The sequence below is a fragment of the Astatotilapia calliptera genome, chromosome 9, assembly GCF_900246225.1.
Source record: "Astatotilapia calliptera chromosome 9, fAstCal1.2, whole genome shotgun sequence".
Taxonomy (NCBI): domain Eukaryota; kingdom Metazoa; phylum Chordata; class Actinopteri; order Cichliformes; family Cichlidae; genus Astatotilapia; species Astatotilapia calliptera.
Genome location: NC_039310.1, coordinates 9,919,491 through 9,932,275, shown reverse-complemented (window position 1 = coordinate 9,932,275; position 12,785 = coordinate 9,919,491). Strand labels below are relative to the sequence as shown.

The 12,785-nt window shown below is 41.2% G+C and overlaps 2 protein-coding genes across 2 annotated transcripts in view; both read right to left on the bottom strand.

Annotated features, from left to right (window-relative positions):
- Positions 1–11: 11 nt before the first annotated feature.
- On the bottom strand, positions 12–11,733 carry cngb3.1 (cyclic nucleotide gated channel subunit beta 3, tandem duplicate 1). Its single transcript, XM_026180904.1, has 18 exons — positions 11,695–11,733; positions 8,900–9,074; positions 8,226–8,292; positions 6,653–6,804; positions 6,253–6,552; positions 5,962–6,170; positions 5,830–5,880; positions 4,622–4,708; positions 4,465–4,529; positions 4,269–4,391; positions 2,823–2,964; positions 2,576–2,735; positions 2,001–2,098; positions 1,727–1,810; positions 1,462–1,580; positions 1,072–1,224; positions 782–914; positions 12–672 (listed from the first exon to the last, which is right to left on the bottom strand). Exons 1-18 carry the CDS (start codon positions 11,731–11,733, stop codon positions 652–654), a joined length of 2,178 nt encoding a protein of 725 aa, XP_026036689.1. The 3' UTR covers positions 12–651.
- LOC113029926 (cyclic nucleotide-gated cation channel beta-3-like) overlaps positions 11,380–12,785 on the bottom strand; it is a 20,525-nt gene continuing 19,119 nt past the window's right edge. The window contains exons 15-17 of the mRNA XM_026180950.1: positions 12,608–12,760; positions 12,004–12,154; positions 11,380–11,917 (exon numbers count right to left, since the gene is read on the bottom strand). Of these exons, the coding sequence (XP_026036735.1) occupies positions 11,900–11,917; positions 12,004–12,154; positions 12,608–12,760 (322 nt within the window). The 3' untranslated portion in view covers positions 11,380–11,899. The remainder of the gene's footprint in view (positions 11,918–12,003; positions 12,155–12,607; positions 12,761–12,785) is intronic.

Here is a 12,785-nt window from a genome sequence, read left to right as displayed (position 1 = left end):
ATGCTTTTGGATTTCATGTCAAGAGGAAAGACAACTTTAATCAATATATCAGAGGTATTTTGGTTATTTACAGTGTCAGTGATGTTTGGACATCCAACAAACACTGGGGCTAAACCCAGACTACCCAGTAACAAACAGAACCATTTCTATATTGATATTTGATACTCTTGGTTACACCTCTTGGTCAAAATTCAAATAGACTACAAGTCCAGCAGCTCAGTTAACAGTTTAAAGGTCACTCAGCCACTAGGTTGTGCTCTTTGCACAGAGAGAATTCCAGTCAGGGATGGAAGAGCTTCGCATCACCCTGAACACCTAATAATGAAACTGAGGATAATTTTTGCCTTTTTCTTTTTTTAATATATAAAGTCGATCATTTGCATGACACAAATTTCAAACAGTTGTCCTCTCCTGTTACAGACGGTTCTGTGTATATTGATGAATCTGTAAAGAGTGTGGGGGAGATTATTAGTGCTTTCCAATCATAGCACTTTGCTGCTTCCAGCAGACGTTTGAACTGAAGAGTATCAGGTCACATAAACCTCTGAATCACAACAGCTCTTCTGGTCGCTGTAGACCGGTTCCATTATGGGTCTTTTGGTAGCAATGGAAAAGTAGAAGACACTCTCAATAACACTCCACATCCACTTCCTATTTCGTCTCTTCCATTTTCTGTGGACAAGAAGACAAAGTGATGACAGGACCCAACATCACAAATACTTTAGCCATCAGTGCTTTTAAACGGCCTACAGCAGAACACGCTTCCCCACATCACGTTTACCTTGAGTTTTTTCATATTTGCAAAAGCTCTGAGTAGCTTGGGCGTTGGTGGCTTTGGTGGAAACAGAGCCAGTCCTTTCTGCTTCTCCTCATTACCTTTAGCAGGTACAGCTCCTTTGGCTTTGACTAGTTTCCTTCACAGTGACAAAAAAAAAAACACCACATATTTCTTAAAAGGATGCATATTTAAATTTCATTTAACGTAATGATTTGGATGGAGGTTTGGAGGGTATATGATACTTTTAAATTTGAATGAAAATACGGTTCCTGAAGCACTAATAAGCGGCTCACCTGCCCTTCCTGGCCAGCACCTTCTCAGACTCCGGGTAGTGGACGAGGATATCAAACAGGTCTTTCTTCTCCAGCACAAAAAGGTTAGCGAAGCCGTGAGCTTTTACATTGGCTGTGCGCCTGTTTCCTCCATCTTTAGCAGACTGCAGTAAACTGTGGTTGGATAAGCAGACAAAAAACAATATGGCCTACTACTATGGCCAAAATAAAGCAACACAACCACTGCGCAATGTACACAACTTCACAAAAGCAGCATTAAAGACGTGATAAAAACTGCTAGGATTTTTTTTTTTTTTTTCTTCTTAGATTATCTCCACCCAAAGTTAACGTGACATCATCGTAACAAAGGTTTCACAGCATCAGCTGTCCTTCCTGATGCTGCAGACTTGCCTGATTTCCCCAAACACTGAGCCGGCCTTCAGCGTCACAAACACAATGCTGTTGTCGGGTCCTCCCACCACCTGCACCGCTCCACTTTTGATGATGTACATCTCTTTACCGATGTCACCCTGCAGAGGACAGATCAGCGCAGTGACACTCAGCTCAGGTCACCTTGTTGCTTCATGATGATCAGCACAGTTCAGAAATATGTTGCTTGCTACTTTGTAGCCGTGTCGTTACCTACAGACATGTATACACATATGTATGCACCAACCTTCTTCACAACAAAGTCTCCGGGTAGATAAATGATTGACTTGAGCCTCAGTAACATGTCCACTAACATCTGCTGGTCACAGCCCTGAAGGACAGAGTGTAGTGAGTACTGACTTTCACTGAATCACAGAAGCTCTGCTTTGCTTTACTCATCTCTGAAAGCAGCCAGCATAACTTCATTACACTTCACTACAGTTCATTATCCGTCCACTCACACGCCCTTTCTCTAATACACTTTCTATGGTACTAGAGCGCTGAAGCTTAAGCAGCCTCACCTGGAACAATGCAATCTTCTGGAATGTGGCAAGGTTGATGTCCACAGCAATGGCAATTCTCATCACCAGAGGCATCTTGTCCAGGAGCTCGGACTCATCTGAGAAGGACAGACAGTGTGATTCCATGTGAGCACATTCCAGATTTTTAGTCTGTGCATTTTTGCGGCTCATTATTAGTCATGCTTGAATCCTTAAGGAATGGCTGAGTCTTTTTCATTACCTCAGCTGTAACGTCAATTCATTTCAGCTGCATTTTGTTATATAGCACCAAATCATAACAGCTGCTGTCTCAAGATGCTTTATATTGTAAGGTAAAAACCTCACAATAATACAGAGAAAATTCTTAACAATCAAACACCCTATGAGCAAGCCCTTGGTGACAGTGGGAAGTAAAAGCTTCCTTTTAACAGGAAGAAATCTCCAGCAGAACCAGGATCAGTGGCCACGACTCGTTTTCTTTTGTTTGTTTGTTTTTATATAGAAATGTATTTGTGTGGATGAATATTCCCTGTTCCCCATTTAAACTCATCAGCTTCTTCCGGTGAGGACACAACTGAGAGGTATACATTTCTCACCCAGCATTCCCTGAGCTGCCCAGGTGTAGTTGTACCAGGTGCGGACTCTGTTCTGGACTAGCTTGGGGATCGTATAGGTGTTCATGTAGGAAACACATCCGTCCATTGACGCCCGGAAGTATGTCTGAGCTGCTGTAGCTGCTCCTATGACATCTCTCATCTGAAAGAAAGGCAGAAATGTAAAGTGTCACAGAGAAGTCATAGATATTAACAGGTGGAATATTAACATTGAAGAATATCCTCCTACCTGTCCGATCAAACTCGAGAACACAAAGACACCAATAAAGAAGTTAGCCATCTGAAAGGAAATCTCAAAGGTGGTTACAGGTTCCGGTAAACCCCCGATGTTGATCAGACTGCGAACTGCAAAGTAGTAGCAACGCAGGTACCTGCGCAGGGACAGGAGTGAGAAGACAGGAGTTATCCACAGCTACAGACGGCATGTCGTAAATCTTTTAGTTTACTGGGATCAACAGGAGCATGGTACGCCTTTATGCTGTGTAAAGCTCTAACATGGTCCTAAGAGACAGGCCAAGAACTTTAACCCTTTCATGCATGAATTATAACAACTTCAATCAGGATTGTTTTCACAAGTATTTTTATTCATCTTTAGGTATGAAAAAAAGATTTTTGAACTTCATTTTTTTTAAACATGTAGTTTTTTACATGTCCACTAAGGTGGACAACTGGCTGACCAGTGGGTGGCAGAGTATGTAGTGACACATCAGTGTCCAATGTTTATGTGCAAGTATACCATCAACACTGACACCAATACAAGAAAACAGCCTTTGAATAGCTGTGTCCACTGTAGTGACCACTATGCATGAAAGGGTTAAAGAACGGCGTTACCACAGATGAACATAAAATATAAACATTTTTAAATACAGGAGTATTAAAACAGAACAATACGAGTTCTTTAAACTGAATTCAAAAGTGAGCGATGTCAGTCAGGACTCTGTGTAAGTCAGCCGACGTCACTCAGTGAACAAAAAGTCAAGAGCAAGTCACTCTGTCAGCATCAGTATGGTTAAACGTCCTCAGGAGCGCCGCATTTGATTTGCATAACGCTGAAAATAATTATTAATATCAGAGAGTTTAATCAATCTGCAGTTAATTAATGGACATTATTTAGATTTGTAGCTCCCAGCTAAGATGAATGCCAAAACACAATTCTTAATTAATATTTAAAAAAAGGATAAAGCAGAGCTGGTCTTTGTTCAGGAGGTACTCTTACAAAAATCACGGAGCATGCTGTGCACGTTAGGATACAACAGAGGGCGCTGCTGATCTCCCCAAGCACACGCAGCACGGTAAATAATCATCTTCATCTGCATACTGCATACCAGCAAGCAAAAAACATGTGCATATGTGTCATTAAATAATGAAATAGATTTGGTTTTGGAAACACCAAGTTATAATATTCTTGGTAATGATGAAACTTTTGTTTCACCGTGTCACAACATCGCTACATAGACACAGCTTGACTTGGCCTTGTTAAGCTTTCCTTTAAATAGAGAACCCCTGCTTTCTGCTTTTTGTTGTTTGAGATTATTTATACACATCTCTCTCTGAGTTTTAAATTGTTTCATTAAAAGGAAAAATGAAATATTTTCTTTTGAAATGACATGTTTCAGTTCCACGGTGAACTCCAGAGTACAGTGTAGAACTTTAGGTCCCAAACTGGTGTACATACGCTGTGCCATTCCCGTCATACACCCATGTAGTTGTGGCAAGACCCTGGTGCACTGAGGCGACGTAGTAAGCACAGGCGTTGAGGTGAAGCATGAAGAGCAGGTAGCCTGTGGTGCGGGCAACTCTGTGTCAGAAAGACAGAAATGGTGACGCTAAAGCTACAAAACAGTGACACCATGCGATTCACGAGCAGTCACCTCCAGATGTAAGCTTTGGCCATGACACTCTCAAGTCGATCACTGAACTCAAAGAAGGAACCAATCTAAAACACACAGGGGGAAAAGTAAAGGAACTTATCAGAAAATGTAATGGAAAAAAAGTACAATAAAAAGAAGTTAGCATCCTCCTGCCTACCCTGATGAAGCGGTTCAGTCGGTAAAACGAGGAGAATTCAAAGTACAGGCAGAGCAGGTCGAAGGGGAGGATGCTGATTATATCAGTCTACACGGAACAGAATACAAACATTTGTTAAACTTTGGATTTTGCTGCAAAGCTCACAGATATGAAAGAAGAATAAAAACTGGTTCAGTAAAAATATAAATATAACAATGCAAACTTCTAACTGCAAAAATGTGGATAAAAAACAAATGCAGTGTCACCATCTATCCATCTATCCAAATCTATATATTTAATGTTGTACCACTTTATAATACAGTCTGCAAAAAAGAGAGAGTAGAGAAAACAATGAAATAACTAGATTGTAAGTAAGTGTAAGTACTGGTGAGTCATTTTAAGAAAGTTTTGCATGACTTCAGGTATTTTACTGGAAAGGAGACATAAAATATTCTGTAAGTTATTTTTATGTATTATGTAATTTCTTAGTAATATTGCAGAAAAACAAAGAACATTTCCCATTCTTACATTGCAAGAGCACTTTACAGTCTTTATCACACATATATTAGTAAGATAAAAGGACACGTGAAAAACAGAACATCGATTGTGCACAGCAACATAATGAAGATTGAATAAAGATGTAAAAAGGTAAGATTAATCCACTCTATAATACGACCCACGCCCCAAAAACTACAGTGTTTGTATGATGTAGAAAAAACGTTTTCTGAAAACTTACCATGAAATTGGACACAACTTAAAACTGCTTATGCAGTACTTATATTTACTTAAACTACAATCATTTCTTTATTTCCTGCAAACACTTTAGTTTTAACTTTCTTGTTCTAGTGTGCCTACCTGTCAATATTTGTAGGTACATTTAATTACAACGTAATACCAAATAATACATCTTTAGTCGCCTTTAGTGTTATAAAGTGTTTAATTTAATTCAAACCATTTAATAAATAGGATTTTATTTATTTATTTCTAATATATGCTCATTTCATGCCAGTGCCAGTGCTTGTTGTTTTGGACATTAAGGCACTCATTTATGGAGTCTTGGATTTGGAATATGTGTAGTTTGGCTTTATCTTGCTGAAATAAGCAAGTACCACAATTCCTGACATTATGTTAATTGTGTTATTTTTCAGTTGTTGAACAAAACTGTACTTAACTGGAGTACTTAAGTAAATGTATTTAGTTACTTTACACCACTGGACACATGTTCTCACCTTAAATTGATGTGATTTTCGATAATGTAGCTTAGTCAAAGCTCTGTCTTTCTGCAAGCAACAGAAGTGCGAAAGTCAATTAGACTATTAAAATGTTATCAGGTACATGTGACTCAGTGGTTTGTGACTTACAATGATGTCTCCAGCTTTGACAAACTGAAGGCGAGGCTGCCAAACAATGATGTCTATTATATTTACAATGTCGCTAAGAATGTCGAGGAATATCCAGTAGCGGTTGGCAGTTTCACTGTGGTAAGGGAAAGCCAGCCTAGCGGAGCAAAACCAGACGTTGTAATTGTACGCCAATGCCACGAAGCTCAACCAGGAAATGTACCGACGATCTGGAGAGAGAATGACAGAAATGTCTGTCAAGTATTTAAAGGCAAATACAAAAAATTCATTGAGCTTAGGTGTGATGCTTACCTGTGAAAGGATCAATGGTGGTCCCCAAGATGACATCCATTTTTTCCTCCACTGGATGGAAGAGGACGTCAAAGCAGGAGCAGCTGATTTGTGGGAGGATCCTTTCTTTCTTCTTGGCCTCCTCTGCCAGTCTCTCCTCCTCGGCTTTCTTCTCGGCCTCCAACCTTTTCTCCTCATCTTTTTTCTTCTTCTCTTCTGCCTTTTTGGCCGCTTCCTCCGCCTTCTTCTTTTCTGCTTCTTCCTTGGCTATGCGCTCCTCTTCCTTCAGTCGGATGTAGTCATCCTTTCTCAGAATAGGTGCTAAAAGGTAAAAAAAGAAGCATATGATGACTTAAGACATTAGTTTGCATGTTGTTGTTTTTCTCTCTAAGCATGCTGGCTTGTTTTTGACCACACTTACTGACAGGTGGTGTGACTTCTGGAGATGTGGCATAAGGGTCTATGGCCTTCTCTTTGAGTATCTCTGTGCGTTCTTTTAACTTCTTGGCTAAAAATCGGATGGTGTCGTCTGTGTAGCGGGAGTAGACAACAGGTGGAGGAGGCGCTTCTTCACTAAAAACAGATAAATTAGAATAAAACACGCAACTCATAGCTTTAGGTAGACACCGGGAGAGACGACAGCAGCGCTGCTTTTCCACTTGTTAAACAGGCATTTGTTACATTTCTATGACATTAATATATTTCCTCAACATTCCCTTAAAATTCTATTGAAGCAACTCCAGCTTGCATGAGAACACAGGCAGATCAATCTCAGTCACAAATACCACTATAAGCTCCTAATCTTCTTTCCTCCTTTATGTGTCACATGCTGCAAGTCACAGTGTTATCACATCTTGAAAAGTAAGTGTTGAAGGTCTCCAGAGACCTCTCTCATTGGGGAGGGGGTGGGGACTTTGTGGAGTCATCAGTCCTTACTGTTAGATACCTGTTAGATATACCTGTAACTATTCTTGTCCTCAAGCGGCTCAGAGTTCATGAAAACAGCAGAGCTAAAGGAGAGCCAAGTTATTCTTAGTACAGTTAACGTGTCCTGGTGCAGTGCCCGTACAGGGACAGCGTAAACTGGGTTGTTCTACAGATGCCCCTAAATGCCTCAAATGTAGGCAACTGGTTGCTGTGAATACTAACAGACACGCACATGATGTTAGAGGGTGTTTGGAGAATGAAACCAGCTTTAAAACACTCAGGATGTGTTTGATTTACTTTCATCTGTAATTCAGGGGGTTTAACAAAAGTATTACACTAACTGTTTAGGAGTTGCAGCAAATTTTTTCTATAGTCTCCCATTTTCAGATGCTTAGAAGTAATCAGTTAACCATAATTTTAAAATAGTTTTGTTTCTAAGACTGGTCTGGATGTCGTCAAATACCTTGTTTTTGCCCTTGAGTTGCTTTTACGGCAGCTGTTGCTTGTTTGTGTCTCTCTCTGTATTCAGGTTTGTATTTAAGAACTGAAAAGCATGCTTGGGTTGAGATCAGGGGACTCACTTGGGAGTTGAAGAATAGCTCATTTCTTTACCTTGAGAAGCTCTTGGGTGTCTTTTGCAGTGTGCTGTGGGTCATCATCCATTTGTGCAGAGAGTATAGCTCTGAACACTTCATCCTGCTACTTCTATCAGCAGCCTCATCGCAAATAAACACTAGCAGCCCAGTTCCACTGCTAGCCGTACATGAGTTGCTTCTTTCTTTCTCCATACTTTTCACTTCCTATCATTCTGGTTCAGCTACCAAATACAAGCTCAACACTTAATTAATTAACTCCAGATATTTGATCTGCTCAATTTGTCACGAAATAATGGAGCTGAGCTCATCTGGCCATGAAACTGCTTGCCAGTCAATTGTCCAATTACATTTGTGATTCTAATGATGGAGGGTTATGTATAAAAATGGCTGTAATTACAAAACTAATAACGTAATAATTGCTAATGCCCTTAAATAAGCCGAAAAAGGAGTATAAGCATGATGAATTCTTACCCTTCAATGTCCTCTGGATTGGCAGGAGCAGCAGTGGGAGCGGGAGCAGCAGGTGCCTGCGCAGGAGCTGGAAGAAAAATATAACATCATTCTTTAGCTTTTCATTTCTATGACTGTTACAGAACCCCCACTGAAAACCTTCAGATTCTATACTGTAGAAAGATATTTAAAAAACAATTCAAGTGCAAAGTTCAACAACCAGAGCAGCATCATGCACCGCATGCTTATTTGACATTCAGCCCTCTATTCTTACATATCCCGAGGGATGCTGTTCGTATTTTAAACCACTGGTACACCAGGAAAAGATCACCACAGCATGAAGGAAGGCTGTTTCTTATTGCTTACTTTAGTACAGCAGTGGGAACCTAAACTTTCCCAAGACAGTGCTCACTGTTTGTGATACAGGATCAGCCAGATGACACCAATCCCTTTGTCTGTGATTCACAGAGAAACAGGGAGCAGATGGACAGTCTAACAATCCACTAAAAGACACATTTAGTGAATCTACAGCAAGGCCAGAGAGTGTGACATATAACAGAGCGAACCAACACCTCTCACATCTGTGGACGATGGTACATACTGACCAAAAAACATTCCCTTCAAACCACTTGACCATCACCCTAATAACAATGTAACTGAATGTGGAACTCAGCTCAGATAAACACGCATCTCACCTGTTTTTGGCTCTTCTTCTTTCTTCTCCTCCTTTTTCTTTTCCTCCTCTTTCTTCTCCTCCTTTTTCTTTTCCTCCTCTTTCTTTTCCTCCTCTTTCTTTTCTTCTTCTTTCTTTTCCTCCTCTTTCGTGGGCTGATCTTCTTTTTCTTCTTTCTTTTCTGGCGGCGTTTCTTGCTGTAAATTTAAAACACAGGCAGAGGGAAGAGAACAAATAGCAGTGATTAGCCTGCCAGTGTAGTATCAACCTGTGCAGCACCAGCCTATGTTTTGAAGAACCAGTGACAGCTCCTGTCCATATTAGTGTCAAGCTGCCTCAGAGGCTTTCACCTCCTGTTGTGTATTTTAATACAACTCAGTCTGACAAGCTTGGAGAAGCCAATGAACCTGATTAACACTGGCAGTCCCAGGCTTCTACCTTTCTACCTTTAAAACCCGCCACCAGCCAAATGGCTGGTAGGCTTTTAGCTAAGCTTTAGCTTCAGGCAAGTGGAAGCTAAATTGGCTAGTCATTCATATGTAAATTGGGTTGTTACCTGGGAATTCTGGAGGGAGGGGAGTGGGGGTGTGTGGATGAGGGGGTGGGGGAGCTGCTAAAAGCGGTGAGCTTCCTTTTGTTTCATCTTGATGCATTCTCAATCATCCAGGGAAACAAATCTCCAAAAGTCACCAACTTGGAGTGTTTCAGTTTGCCATCTTAGGAGAAATCAACACACATGGGTGTATGTCCTTTGTTGCTGAGATTTATTGATAAAAACAGTACAAAAAATCAACCATTTGTACACATTTTTACAAATAATTATAAAAAGTGAGTGAGTACATTTCAACATTTTCAGCAATCACTCACAATCCTGGCACTGCCATGGTATCTGTAGTCTGCATTTACCACATGTGTATCTGTTGCAGTGAACACATCGCACAGTGGCATGATTGTTCTTGCAATTGTGTTTGACCTGACACATGGCTCTTTTTCCAGGCTCGGTGTGGAGGGTTGTGTCAAAGGCAACTGTTCTTTTCTTGCCTTCTTCGCAGCTACATGAGAGTGAGCTAACTCCCTTGCAAGCTCCACCAGGAAGTCCACCCATCTTTCCTTCGTCCCGGAGCATGCTTGATACAGCACATGTGCATTCAGTGCTGCCATGTCAATCATGTTATAAAACACGGCAACTGGCCAGCGCGTGTTCCTCTGCGGACAGTGTACTCCCGAACCATCTGGTCCATCTGGACATCTGGGTTTTGTGCCTCGCCCCGCGCTGAAACACAAAAACGTGCTCCCCAGGATGGAAGCTGGCTTCCAGCAGGTTTGTGAGGACCTCAGAGCTCAGCTTCAGGGCCTGCAGGGGGATGTCTGATCACAGCTACAGCTGCAGTTATTATATGATATAGCTGTTTACAACTAACATTTAAACTCTCCATTCCTTCAACCTCTGCTGCCACGCTGACGGCGTATGCGGCCAAACGGAAGAAGACAGTCTATATTCTTAGCAGCATGCACGGCGTGGTTCAGACTGATAACACTACCAAAAGGAAGCCAAACACTGTCACCCTTTACAACAAACAAAGTGTGGCGTGGATGTGATGGACCAGATGGTTCGGGAGTACACTGTCCGCAGAGGAACACGGCGGCTGGCCAGTTGCCGTGTTTTATAACATGATTGACATGGCAGCACTGAATGCACATGTGCTGTATCAAGCATGCTCCGGGACGAAGGAAAGACGGGTGGACTTCCTGGTGGAGCTTGCAAGGGAGTTAGCTCACTCTCATGTAGCTGCGAAGAAGGCAAGAAAAGAACAGTTGCCTTTGACACAACCCTCCACACCGAGCCCTGAAAAAGAGCCATGTGTCAGGTCAAACACAATTGCAAGAACAATCATGCCACTGTGCGATGTGTTCACTGCAACAGATACACATGTGGTAAATGCAGACTACAGATACCATGGCAGTGCCAGGATTGTGAGTGATTGCTGAAAAATGTTGAAATGTACTCACTCACTTTTTATAATTATTTGTAAAAATGTGTACAATGGTTGATTTTTTGTACTGTTTTTATCAATAAATCTCAGCAACAAAGGACATACACCCATGTGTGTTGATTTCTCCCTAAGATGGCAAACTGAAACACTCCAAGTTGGTGACTTTTGGAGATTTGTTTCCCTGGATGATTGAGAATGCATCAAGATGAAACAAAAGGAGCTCACCGCTTTTAGCAGCTCCCCCACCCCCTCATCCACACACCCCCACTCCCCTCCCTCCAGAATTCCCAGTAAACAACCCAATTTACATATGACTTTTACCAAAAAGCACCAGTGCTATTTTTTTAATATGTTAGCGAATTTATATAAAAACCTATACCTGATCAACGTAAGCTGGAGGAGACGGCAGGTAAAAAGAGTATAATCAGTTTCTGAATATCCTGTATCATGGATAACATTAAATTCACTGCAGTAACCATCGGTGCTACGATGAAAGTAGCTGGTGTAATGCTTGGTTTATTTTAAGTCTGTGGGGCTCACAAAAACAGAGGCAGCTGAATTAATCGGCCCTCGTACTGTCACTGGCAGGTGAGGATTAGCCTGGATGTGACCTCCTGCTCTCACAAACACAAGGCTAACAGAGAAATACACTTAATGCAGTTCAAACATATTTATTTATTAAAACTCAGTCAAATAATATAAACTGTCAACATTATTGTCACCATGCTTCTTACTGACTGATAATCTCAGGCAGGCTTCCACGCCTACAGTGGGAAAAATGACCGATTATACTGTATAAAAACCATATGAACGAAGTACATACATAGCAGTGTCCACTAGGGGCAGTAGTTGAGGTACACATGGTCTTGGCTTGTTGTTATTATTAAATTAGACAGAATGACACACAGAGCAGTAAAACTATCATCTGAAAGGTGCTTTCAACAGAAATGAGTTCATTTCCATGAGAGATACATTTTCTTCACTCCAAAAAAGGGGTTATTAAAAAAAAAAACTTTCCATGCTCCTTATTAGTTGGTACTGGAAGTCTGGGGAAAAAATAAAAGACAAGCACAATGACTTTCATGTAATAATCACTTGGGGTGCATTTATTAGGACAGAACGGCGTAGTTACCTTCATTTTGTCAATAAACGTTTTGTTAATGGTCCCGCCGAAAGCGCGCAGCAGTTTGGGTGTGGGGGGTTTGGGTCCGAACAGCGCCAGTCCTTTTTTCTTCTCTTCTTCAACTTTAGCTGCTGCTGGACCTTTGGCCTTCATTAGTTTCCTACAGAGGTACAGAGGTTTGTTTACTACAGCAGCATTTATTATTATCATGTGGAAACTTCATATCTCAGGGATTACATGTGTACTTATGCGTCACACTGACAGGAAGGGGAAGCTCACTGTTCAAAGGTGTCCCAGCCTGATGAACATCACCAACAGCCCTTTTTCTGACGTCCACATAACACTTTTCTTTTCGCTTTGTTTGTAATCGTGCTGTTTTAAAGATCAGGCCTTGAAAATAAAAATAGGTCCACCCACTAACATGTGATTGTTTTCCTTGTGTGTAAAACTACCTGACTGGAATTTTATCTTAAAAATCGCTGCCATTTATACATGTTCACATACTTCCCCCCTCACAGATAGTGTATCATTGGTTTCCAGTAAATAAACCACCAAGTACAGAAGTTATTTCGTGAAATCAGCAGCAAATATTGAGTCAAATCCTTTGACTCACCTGCCCTTTCTGGCCAACACTTTCTGCGACTCCGGGTAATGAACCAAAATATCAAACAGGTCTTTCTTCTCCAGGACAAAGAGGTTGGCGAAGCCGTATGCTTTGACATTAGCTGTGCGCCTGTTCCCTCCATCTTTGGAGGACTGCAAGAGACTAAGAAACAGAAAGAGAAAACATT